The sequence below is a fragment of the Gambusia affinis genome, linkage group LG09 (assembly GCF_019740435.1).
Source record: "Gambusia affinis linkage group LG09, SWU_Gaff_1.0, whole genome shotgun sequence".
Taxonomy (NCBI): Eukaryota; Metazoa; Chordata; class Actinopteri; order Cyprinodontiformes; family Poeciliidae; genus Gambusia; species Gambusia affinis.
In genome coordinates, this window is record NC_057876.1 from 1171458 (window position 1) to 1183366 (window position 11909).

Consider the following 11909-nt stretch of genomic DNA (forward strand, 5'->3'; position numbering starts at 1 on the left):
AATTGACTGCCTTGCTGCGCAAGGCAGATCCCTAACCTGAGAGAAGAATATAAAGCATTCTAATATTATTGCATCGCCTTACGGCGATGCATTAACCTGAGGGCAATATGAAGGCTTTTTTTTAAAAAAATAAACATAAGCATCATATTAAATGCCCACACTATGGCGTTTTGGTCGTCCTATTTATTATCATTAGGTCAAAGGTTAATGCCATTGCATCATTAGAATGTTTTCTGTAATTGATTTACTCCATTCAGTATATTTAAAATGACTAATAAGTAAGAAAAATAGCTAATAGTTTATTTAAGATAAGACTAATAAACCATTCTAATATTATTGCATCGCCTTACGGCGATGCATTATTGTTCTGATTGTCCTATTTATTATCATTAGGTCAAAGGTTAATGCCATTGCACTGGCTTGCTGCGCAAGCCAGTGCCATAACCTGAGAGGAAAAGATAATATAGGCAGAGATATCTCACTCACCTGACAGAGATATTGGGGCTTTTATTGGGAAATTTCCATTAAGCTTTATTTAAAAATTACACACTAATCCTTTGTGTAACAATGGTTTGTTAAAACCAGTTATAAAATGCCCAAAACACAAGTAGTTATAAAGGCCAGCTCATTCCAGAGTGTCCTCCCATAAATCAGCTGCTCTGGCCTCATGTGTTCCGTTGCTATGGTAATGGATCAGCTGCTTACTGTCATATGTGTGTGAGACAGAAAGGGGGGAAAAAAATTCTATCTTTGTGAGACACCCAGCCAATTAATATGGAAAAAGCACTCCGAACAAACCTTTGCCGTTCAGGAACCGTAATACATATTCAAAAACCGTTTGAAGCGTATAAGAGGGCTATTTGTCTTCTCCGATAGTACCGCAATTCATATTTTTACCTCATTCACAGTAATTGCAGTGATGAGACAAAATATTGTGCAGAAACTTTTCAGAAATACATGGAAGTGAATCAGGGAGAGCGTCAGTTACCCTGTCCCATAATTTCACTCTGAAGCACCTTGACAGAAAACCGTAAATGCTAGAGAAATATTGAACACATTTTACCGGAGCAGGCACGCGTATCAATGTCATGACCGAGTTTGATACCAATCGGGCGATATTTGTGGAAGTGACGGCGATTTAAAAATTGCTTTGGGGTCAGAAATCTGCTTAAATTCTCACTCTAAAAAAGCGTCAGTTGGTGTCAGTTATGCTCTGCGTTTCGGCAGTTGGAAATTTTGCTCGCTTTTTAAGCTTTTTACGTCCGATTCCTTATAAAAATAATAGCACACCTGCGGGATCGGGCCGCACGTTTTGATACCACTTTTGTGGGTGGGCTGCAGCGGTCTTGAGCCGCATTCCGGTTGGCGGAAGAATAATAAATAATATACTAGAAAATTCCTGAAGAAATTTAACTGGGGCCTGCCAAAGTGTGCCCGTCGGTTTGGACCCAGCGTTCTGATACTAAAAATTAGCATCAATGCTAAAGAAATCTGCAATGTAATCAATACAATCACAAGAATGTTAAGTAAACAGGACATGCACCATTCAGTATGATAAATTAAGTGTATTAGCTAAAATGAGCAAAAATGCTAATGTTAGCATGAATGCTGTCAGTAGCATGTGGGATATTATTAGAATGTTCTCTGTAATTTACTTAATTCCTTCAGAATACTAACTATGGCAGATAAGTAAGAAAAATACGTTATAGCTTATTTAAGCTAAAAGGCTAATGCTAATGAACTGCCTTGCTGCGCAAGGCAGCTCCCTAACCTGAGAGAACCAGATAATGCAGAATGATATCATTGCACCGCCTGCAGCGGTGCACTATTCAGAAGGGCATATTGAGGCTTTTATTTTGAAATTTGCAGTAAGCATCATAAGAAATGGTCAAACTCATCCCATGTGTAACAGTGAATGTGTTAAATCGTTTCCTTAATGCTCAAAACACAAGTAGTTCTAAAGGCCAGCTCAGTCCTCCTCTGTAGTAACTGACAGTTCCACCATGTTGTAGTTCTAACCTTCAGTCTTTGTAGTTCTAAAGAGCAGCTCAACTGTCATGAGAATGAAACACACAGGGAGAGATGGAATCCTAATAGTTTGAAGCAGTTAGGTTTTCTGATCAAAGCAGGCCAAACACATCTTTACCTAAGTGTTGCCAATAGCATGTGGGGTATCATTAGAATGTTTTCTGTAATTGACTTACTCCATTCAGTATATTTAAAATGACTAATAAGTAAGTAAAATAGCTAATAGTTTATTTAAGGTAAAAATCTTATCTTAATGATCTGCCTTGCTGCGCAAGGCAGATCCCTAACCTGAGAGAAGAATATAAAGCATTCTAATATTATTGCATCGCCTTGCGGCGATGCATTAACCTGAGGGAAATAAGAAGGCTTTTATTTTGAAATATAAACATAAGCTTCATATTAAATGCCCACACTAATCCAATGGCTAACAGTGTTTGAGTTAAATCTCTTATTTACTGGCCTAAACAGCCAGTAGTTCTAATTGGAAGCTCTGTTTTAACTGAGTGTTAGTTAGAACTACAGATATGGTGTTCTGATAGTCCTATTTATTATCATTAGGTCAAAGGTTAATGCCATTGCACTGGCTTGCTGCGCAAGCCAGTGCCATAACCTGAGAGGAAAAGATAATATAGGCAGAGATTTTTTCAGCGCCTTACGGCGCTGCACTCACCTGACAGAGATATTGGGGCTTTTATTGGGAAATTTCCATTAAGCTTTATTTAAAAATTACACACTAATCCTATGTGTAAGAATGGTTTGTTAAAATCAGTTATAAAATGCCCAAAACACAAGTAGTTCTAAAGGCCAGCTCATTCCAGAGTGTCCTCCCATAAATCAGCTGCTCTGGCCTCATGTGTTCCGTTGCTATGGTAATGGATCAGCTGCTAACTGTCAGTGTGTGTGAGACAGAAAGGGGGAGAAAAAATTCTATCTTTGTGAGACACCCAGCCAATTAATATGGAAAAAGCACTCCGAACAAACCTTTGCCGTTCAGGAACCGTAATACATATTTGAAAACCGTTTGAAGCGTATAAGAGGGCTATTTGTCTTCTCCGATAGTACCGCAATTCATATTTTTACCTCATTCACAGTAATTGCAGTGATGAGACAAAAAATTGTGCAGAAACTTTTGAGAAATACATGGAAGTCAATCTGGGAGAGCGTCAGTTACCCTGTCCCATAATTTCACTCTGAAGCACCTTGACAGAAAACCGTAAATGCTAGAGAAATATCGAACACATTTTACCGGAGCAGGCACGCGTATCAATGTCATGACCGAGTTTGATACCAATCGGGCGATATTTGTGGGCGTGACAGCGATTTCAAAATCACTTTGGGGTCAAAAATCTGCTTAAATTCTCACTCTAAAAAAGCGGCAGTTGGTGTCAGTTATGCTCTGCGTTTCGGCAGTTGGAAATTTTGCTCGTTTTTCGCTTTTTACGTCGCCATCGTAAGTCCGATTCCTTATAAAAATAATAGCACACCTGCCGGGATCGGGCCGCACGTTTTGATACCACTTTTGTGGGTGGGCTCGCAGCGGTGCGAGCCGCATTCCGGTTGACGGAAGAATAATAAATAATAATATATAAAGAGGCGTTCTATTGGGTGTAGAACAATAGGTGCCTGCCATGCAATGCATGGAGGCAGTGACTGACTTGCTTCGCAAGTCAGTCACTGCTCTCCTTATGCATTGCTATGGGGCAGGCCCCAACTAGAAAATTCCTGAAGAAATTTAACTGGGGCCTGCCAAAGTGTGCCCGTCGGTTTGGACCCAGCGTTCTGATGCTAACAATTAGCATCAATGCTAAGCTTAAAAACTTCCAAAGAACCATGTGGAGAATCACAAGAATGTTGACTAACATGGACATGCACGATTAAGCATGATAATCAGCTCACTAGCATGTTGTCTATACTTGACTTACACCATTAAGTATACTAAACATGGCTAAAAAGACAAAAAAATACCCAATAGCTTATTTAAGATAAAATGCTAATGCTAATGAACTGCCTTGCTGCGCAAGGCAGTTCCCTAACCTGAGAGAAGAATATAAAGCATTCTAATATTATTGCATCGCCTTACGGCGATGCATTAACCTGAGGGTCATATTCAGGCTTTTATTTTGAAATTTGCAGTAAGCTTCATATTAAATGCCCACACTAATCCAGTGTCTAAGAGTGCTTTGGATAAACCAATCACGTCAAGCAAAAATGAGCAAATATATGATGTAAAAATTGCCAAGGCTTTTATTTTGAAATTTTCAGTAAGCATCATAAGAAATGGTCAAACTCATCCCATGTGTAACAGTGAATGTGTTAAATCGTTTCTATAATGCTCAAAACACAAGTAGTTCTAAAGGCCAGCTCAGACCTCCTCTGTAGTAACTGACAGTTCCACCATGTTGTAGTTCTAACCTTCAGTCTTTGTAGTTCTAAAGAGCAGCTCAACTGTCATGAGAGTGAAACACAGGGAGAGATGGAATCCTAATAGTTTTAAGCAGTTAGTTTTTCTGATCAAAGCAGGCCAAACATATCTTTACCTAAATGCTGCCAATAGCATTTGGGGTATCATTAGAATGTTTTCTGTAATTGACTTACTCAATTCAGTATATTTAAAATGACTAATAAGTAAGAAAAATAGCTAATAGTTTATTTAAGGTAAAAGTCTTATCTTAATTGACTGCCTTGCTGCGCAAGGCAGATCCCTAACCTGAGAGAAGAATATAAAGCATTCTAATATTATTGCATCGCCTTACGGCGATGCATTAACCTGAGGGCAATATGAAGGCTTTTTTTTTTTAAAATAAACATAAGCATCATATTAAATGCCCACACTATGGCGTTTTGGTCGTCCTATTTATTATCATTAGGTCAAAGGTTAATGCCATTGCATCATTAGAATGTTTTCTGTAATTGATTTACTCCATTCAGTATATTAAAAATGACTAATAAGTAAGAAAAATAGCTAATAGTTTATTTAAGATAAGACTAATAAAGCATTCTAATATTATTGCATCGCCTTACGGCGATGCATTATTGTTCTGATTGTCCTATTTAATATCATTAGGTCAAAGGTTAATGCCATTGCACTGGCTTGCTGCGCAAGCCAGTGCCATAACCTGAGAGGAAAAGATAATATAGGCAGAGATTTTTGCAGCGCCTTACGGCGCTGCACTCACCTGACAGAGATATTGGGGCTTTTATTGGGAAATTTCCATTAAGCTTTATTTAAAATTGACACATTAATCCTGTGTGTAACAATGGTTTGTTAAAATCTGTTATAAAATGCCCAAAACACAAGTAGTTCTAAAGGCCAGCTCATTCCAGAGTGTCCTCCCATAAGTCAGCTGCTCTGGCCTCATGTGTTCCGTTGCTATGGTAATGGATCAGCTGCTAACTGTCAGTGTGTTTGAGACAGAAAGGGGGGAAAAAAATTCTATCTTTGTGAGACACCCAGCCAATTAATATGGAAAAAGCACTCCGAACAAACCTTTGCCGTTCAGGAACCGTAATACATATTTGAAAACCGTTTGAAGCGTATGAGAGGGCTATTTGTCTTCTCCGATAGTACCGCAATTCATATTTTTACCTCATTCACAGTAATTGCAGTGATGAGACAAAAAGTTGTGCAGAAACTTTTCAGAAATACATGGAAGTGAATCAGGGAGAGCGTCAGTTACCCTGTCCCATGATTTCGCTCAGAAGCACCTTGACAGAAAACCGTAAATGCTAGAGAAATATCGAACACATTTTACCGGAGCAGGCATGCGTATCAATGTCATGACCGAGTTTGATACCAATCGGGCGATATTTGTGGGCGTGACAGCGATTTCAAAATCGCTTTGGGGTCAAAAATCTGCTTAAATTCTCACTCTACTGGAGCGTCAGTTGGTTTCAGTTATGCTCTGCGTTTGACGGTTGGAAATTTTGCTCGTTTTTCGCTTTTTACGTCGCCATCGTAAGTCCGATTCCTTATAAAAATAATAGCACCCCTCCCGGGACCGAGCCGCACGTTTTGATACCACTTTTGTGGCTGGGCTCGCAGCGGTGCGAGCCGCATTAACGGTAACGGATGAAGAAATATATAATAAAGAGGCGTTCTATTGGGTGTAGAACAATAGGTGCCTGCCATGCAATGCATGGAGGCAGTGACTGACTTGCTTCGCAAGTCAGTCACTGCTCTCCTTATGCATTGCTATGGGGCAGGCCCCAATAAAGAGACATTCTATTGGGTGTAGAACAATAGGTGCCTGCCATGCAATGCATGGAGGCAGTGACTGACTTGTCAAGTCAGTCACTGCTCTCCTTATGCATTGCTATGGGCAGGCCCCAATAAAGAGGCGTTCTATTGGGTGTAGAACAATAGGTGCCTGCCATGCAATGCATGGAGGCAGTGACTGACTTGCTTCGCAAGTCAGTCACTGCTCTCCTTATGCATTGCTATGGGGCAGGCCCCAATAATAAAGAGGCGTTCTATTGGGTGTAGAACAATAGGTGCCTGCCATGCAATGCATGGAGGCAGTGACTGACTTGCTTCGCAAGTCAGTCACTGCTCTCCTTATGCATTGCTATGGGGCAGGCCCCAATTATAGCAGATCAATAAAACAACCTGGTTTTAAGAACAGAAATTTGGCCTTAATTAACATTATGTTTAATACTTGCTTATTCTGACAAATGAGACCCATCAGAACATAAATTCTGTGTGTTTTGAAAATGGTTGTGTGTTCAGCTAGATGAATACAGTCTCACATGTCTCTGTTATGTCCAATCACTGCATCAATATGGAGTTATTATTATCCTTACCCAGGTTCATCTAAAAATCTGCATTTCTGCAGATTCCTGCTGGTTCTGTCAGCTGCAGCTTCACAGTGGTAGTCATCAGATATCATTCACCTTTGATTTTTCATAAAACTTGAACATTGATGTAATTGTATGAGCGAAAAGCAGCTTTCTTGCTTCCGCTTTGAGTTAACATGACAGCTAGAAAGGACAAAGTTGTATTTCAGCAGCAAGTAAAGCAATACTATGAACATTGTTGTCTCCCAAATATAATGAGATTTTAAGTTTTCATGGATTTCCAAGCGATCCTAAATTAAGATGACAGTGGCTTGTAAATATTCATGGCGACACTGATATGTTTATGTTGAGACTTTTTTTACTTTGACACAGAGGAAGGAAATGCTGATCCCAGATTAGCTCCACAATCTATCGCCTGCATCTGAAACACGACGGACGGCAGGAAGTCAGGACTTCATGCCAAAGGAAATTATAACTCTGGAGACTCTCATTGCTCTCTTCTTTGTCTAACCTGGTGCAGCAGGCTGCTGAGGAGGACGAGGAGGTGGTGCAGCAGGATGGAGAGGCTGTGATCATGGTGGAGGAGGAGGAGGAAGAGGAGGAGGAGGGAGTGATCCTGCAAGAGGAGGAGGGATCTCCGGCCGTCATCGTGGAGGAGGTGCCCAGCGCCCAGGTGGAGGAGTGCTACTCGGCCCAGGTCCTGGTGTACGACGACGGGACATACCTGATGCAGGACGTGGCTGAGGAGCAGGAGGTGGTGACGGAGGCGGCCGAGTCCGGTGAGTCCTCCACTCTCTGACTGCTGGCCTAGGCTGCCCTCTGCTGGCAGGAAGCAGGTGTCGCCATTCAGACCCACTTACAGGAAACAGGAAGGGAGGAGCAGACTGCTTCTGCAAACCTCAGACCAGGAAGTAAACATTACAAAATAGTGGCTGGCATCGCTGCAGCTCCTGAATTCAGCTGTTTCCACAGCAAATAGGTCAGGAAGTGGGTTCTGGATGGCCCAGGTCTGACCTGAGCGACTCTGTTCAGTGAGCAAGGGGTTGTTGCTTTGACCTCCTCTTATTTACTCTGTTTGCAGTGGAGATGTCAGGCCATGACATGGTGTGCTTTGACAAAACCTTTGAAGCAGCTGAAGCTCTGCTGCACATGGAATCACCTGGAGGCCTTCACAATGACCGCAGCACAGGTAAACCCTGCCAGCTGTCTGAATATCCTGCTACAGGATAGATTCAAACATTTCACAAAGAATTGCACCGATATTATATCCATTAGCAGAAGTTTGGAAAATAAATTGTACTATCTTTCTGTCTTTTGTTGTTTTCTCGGTTTGCGTTGAATCAGAGGTTGTTTTATCTGAATTGTTCCAAACAGAAATAGTATTGTATTTTGTTGTTTGTCTCACATTGCTTGAATAATCAGAGTTGAGAGCTAGTCATAATGTGAAGTGTGTGGTGTGCAGCAGGTAAAGCATGTGAATGTGTCTCATGTGTTCAGTAGAGGATGTGATGATGGAGACTGTGGTGGAGGTTTCCACTGAGTGTGGGCCCATCGAGGAGGACTCCTTCCCCATCCCTCCTGACTGTGAGCCTGCAGCCAAGAAGAAGAGAGGAGGTCAGTGTGTGAATGTTCTGGATGTTTAGCTCCAGGAAACCAGACGTTTTACATCATGTTTTTAAAAACATGATGTTTTTAAATCCTTCTGCGTTCCCCTCAATTTGGGAACCACTGAGTTAAACAATTTTAAATTGTTTAACATTTAAATTTTATATTTTAAGGAGCTGGCAAGTTTACTTTGTAAAGGTTCAAAGAACAACCTTCAGTTAGATTATTTTACTACCACAGCTATAATCTGATACTGTGAGTTTAATCTTTGAGTTTTAAAAATACAAATATATTCACAAATATATCGTAGTAAACTACAATTATATTTGACTGTTCAGCCAATTAAACTAGGCCCTCTTCTCCAAGATTTCACTAGATCCATGTTGAGATGCTCTTAGTGGTGCTGATGTACTTAGCAATAAGAAGGGCCCCTAAATCAAATTCTGCTCAAGGCCCCATTCAACAGCAGGAGGAGAGAAGAGAGGAAATAAAAACTGATATTACTGTGCGTTGACCGCAGGTGGACGTAAACCCAAAACGCAGCAGCCTGCCTCCAACGGCTCCTATGACCTGGGGATCAAGAAGAGGCCGAGGGAAGGAAAAGGTTGGCTCTAGTTTCACATCCTAAGCCTCATTCTGCAGGAATGCTCCTTTCATCTGGTTTTCATGCTGTTCTGTGTGTGTGTGTGTGTGTGTGTGTGTGTGTGTGTGTGTGTGCGCGCGCTCTCCAGGAAACACCACATATCTGTGGGAGTTCCTGCTGGAGCTGCTGCAGGATAAAAACACCTGTCCCAGGTACATCAAGTGGATGCAGAGAGACAAAGGCATCTTCAAGCTAGTGGACTCCAAGGCCGTGTCCAGGCTGTGGGGGAAGCACAAGAACAAGCCCGACATGAACTATGAGACCATGGGCCGCGCCCTGAGGTCAGCTCCTGCTACACACACGCACACACGCACGCACACACGCACACACACACACACACACACACACACACACACACACACACAAGGCACTTATGACTGGCTGATACGAAGTTGCTTCCGTTTTCTTTTTATTTATTAATTGGTTGGAATTATCTATTTTCTTGATAATCTAGATTTGACCTTTTTGTTGTAGGTATTACTACCAGCGAGGGATCCTCGCAAAGGTCGAGGGTCAGCGACTTGCCTACCAGTTTAAAGAAATGCCCAAAAACATCCGTGTGATCGACGACGACGAGGGAGGCATGGACATAAAGATGGAGGACAGCGAGGTCATTGTGTCTGGCCAGCTCCCGGTTCACCAGCAGAGCCCTGCCAGCCTAAGCACCCCTGTTAGCACCCAGCCCCAGCAGACCTACGTCACAGTCATCCCCACCAACGCCTCCACCAGGTCAGACACACAGCACTGTCTCACTTTAGGGCGTGGCCACAATACCCTTGTGTGGCAATAGCCATAATATATATATTTTTTCATTTGAATTCTGATTTTAATCAATTTAATCAATTTTTATTTTCTTAAAAAGATTTTAGAAATGTTGGCTTGATCTGAATACCAAGTCAAAATAAACACAAGCTGAAAAACATTAAGGCAAAACAACATGGAGCACAAGGAGTACATTGGTGAAAAACAATCACAATGTTCCAAATCTGAAATCTTCAGAAAAAGAAAATTTGACTAATCTATAATATAAATTATTATTTGATTGGCCAATAAGTCAACAAACAGCATCTCCACCACTGTTTTCAAACCCTGTCAAGATCTGCCATACTTACAGCCACATAGTGAGGAACACACTGCCAGTGGAGAAACAACCAACGGGGATAGAAGCTAATAAGATGTTAGCAATCTGGAGTGACTCTGCATAACAAGGAAGGAACGTTAGACTATTCCTACATGAGACTGGGAACTGCTGGTATTTTTAGATGCTGATTGGTGAAAAGTTTCATGTTTTTAGACAAAACATTGAGTTATCATGTCAGGCCACTAGTTGGCACTGTGATTTAGCACATCAGTGAAAGGTGAATGCTTTTTGATCTTTAGCTTCCGCCTCATTTAGAACACAGTAATAAGTCTCAGATGAACCAGGTGCTCATATAACTCACATGCTCCATATCAGAGGTTATTAAACTGAACAGGTTAAGTAGCACACAGTACAATGCTGCCCACAATTGTTTTTGTTCATGACTAGAACAAACCCTACAGCTGTGTGTTCTGTTTGCTTTCACATCTCCATGTGGGACGTCCTTAAAAGTTCCACTCTGTCCTGGTTTCAAACAGTGACCATGTCAGAGACTTTGACCAGCAGACATATGAACGACGTATGAAATCAACAAAAATGTTCCAGTCTGAATGAAAACCGGCTCAGTATAAACGGGTCTCAGTAGTAACTCTAGTGGTGCCACAATGACCCAAAGTGACCTGACCGTGTGTCTCAGTCTGCCTGATGCTTCTCACTTACATGATAGAAGCTGATGTGCTTCAGCTTCATGACCCCTGACCTCTCCTGTTCTTCTCCCACAGACCCATCCGAGCCATGCCACTGGTCATGACCAACTCTCTAGGCCATATGACGCTAAACTCCTCCCCCATCCTCACCACCACAGGCGTCCCAGTGACCGTAGCGAAGGCCTCCACCAGCGCTCCGCCCAAGCTGGTGATCCAGGCGCTGCCCACCATGCTGCCCGCCGGCTCCAAGGCCGGAGAAAAGATCACCATCATCACCATCCCAGCCAACCAGCTGGCCACGCTAATGCAGACTAACCCCCCAGGCCAGGTGGCTCAGATCATCCAGGCCAAGCCGGTGGCCACCCAGCTGCCTCCAACCGCCATCAAGCCGGCCGGCGTCCAGCTGGCGCCCGGCCGGACCGCGCCGCAGCTCATCCTGGCCAAACCGGCCGCAGTCGCCCAGGCTCTGCCGCAGCTCTCGTTGCAGGTGGGCCAGCCTCGTCCTGCACCCCCTACAACCCCCACACAGCAGCACCCCCAGCCCCAAGCAGCACAATCAGAGGGGGCGGAGCCTCCACCCCTCTCCAGCCCAGCAGCAGCAGCAGCAGAGGCATCGTCCTGAAAACCTGACCTGAGCTGGGGGGGTTGGGCAATGGAATGGGGGTACTGCAGGAAGTGACTGTAGGAATTGTCAGGAAATGAAGGACACATCCTCTCTCTACACCTTCAGATGAGAGCTGCTTTATGATTGGCTGTCGTCACAGCGCTCCCCCAGAGGATCAAAGGGACGATTGTGTACACACACACACACACACAACACACAGTTCCCTCAGCGCTCAAACAACATAAGCAGCCTTAGATTGTAAATGAAAATCTGTCTTTTTGTAATAAGCCCTGATATAAAGACTTTGTGATGTAAAAACATTTTTGATACTCAGCAACTTAAATGTGGAATCAGACGTTGGTTCAGTCTCCAGACGTCCCTCTGGGTCACACACACACACACACACACACACACAGCCCCTCTGCTTCAGCTGCTTGACTTCAGAGTGAT

At 42.9% G+C, this 11909-nt stretch overlaps 1 protein-coding gene across 2 annotated transcripts in view; it reads left to right on the forward strand.

Moving 5' to 3' along the window:
• Positions 1–11909, forward strand: part of elf2a (E74-like factor 2a (ets domain transcription factor)) — a 38296-nt gene extending 26387 nt beyond the window's left edge. Inside the window, exons 3-9 of one of the 2 annotated variants that reach the window (XM_044127064.1) lie at positions 7343–7601; positions 7904–8011; positions 8320–8436; positions 8948–9031; positions 9159–9351; positions 9545–9799; positions 10931–11909. In XM_044127064.1, coding sequence (XP_043982999.1) covers positions 7343–7601; positions 7904–8011; positions 8320–8436; positions 8948–9031; positions 9159–9351; positions 9545–9799; positions 10931–11477 — 1563 coding nt within the window. In that variant the 3' untranslated portion in view covers positions 11478–11909. The remainder of the gene's footprint in view (positions 1–7342; positions 7602–7903; positions 8012–8319; positions 8437–8947; positions 9032–9158; positions 9352–9544; positions 9800–10930) is intronic. The other variant, XM_044127065.1, reaches the window with a different exon arrangement.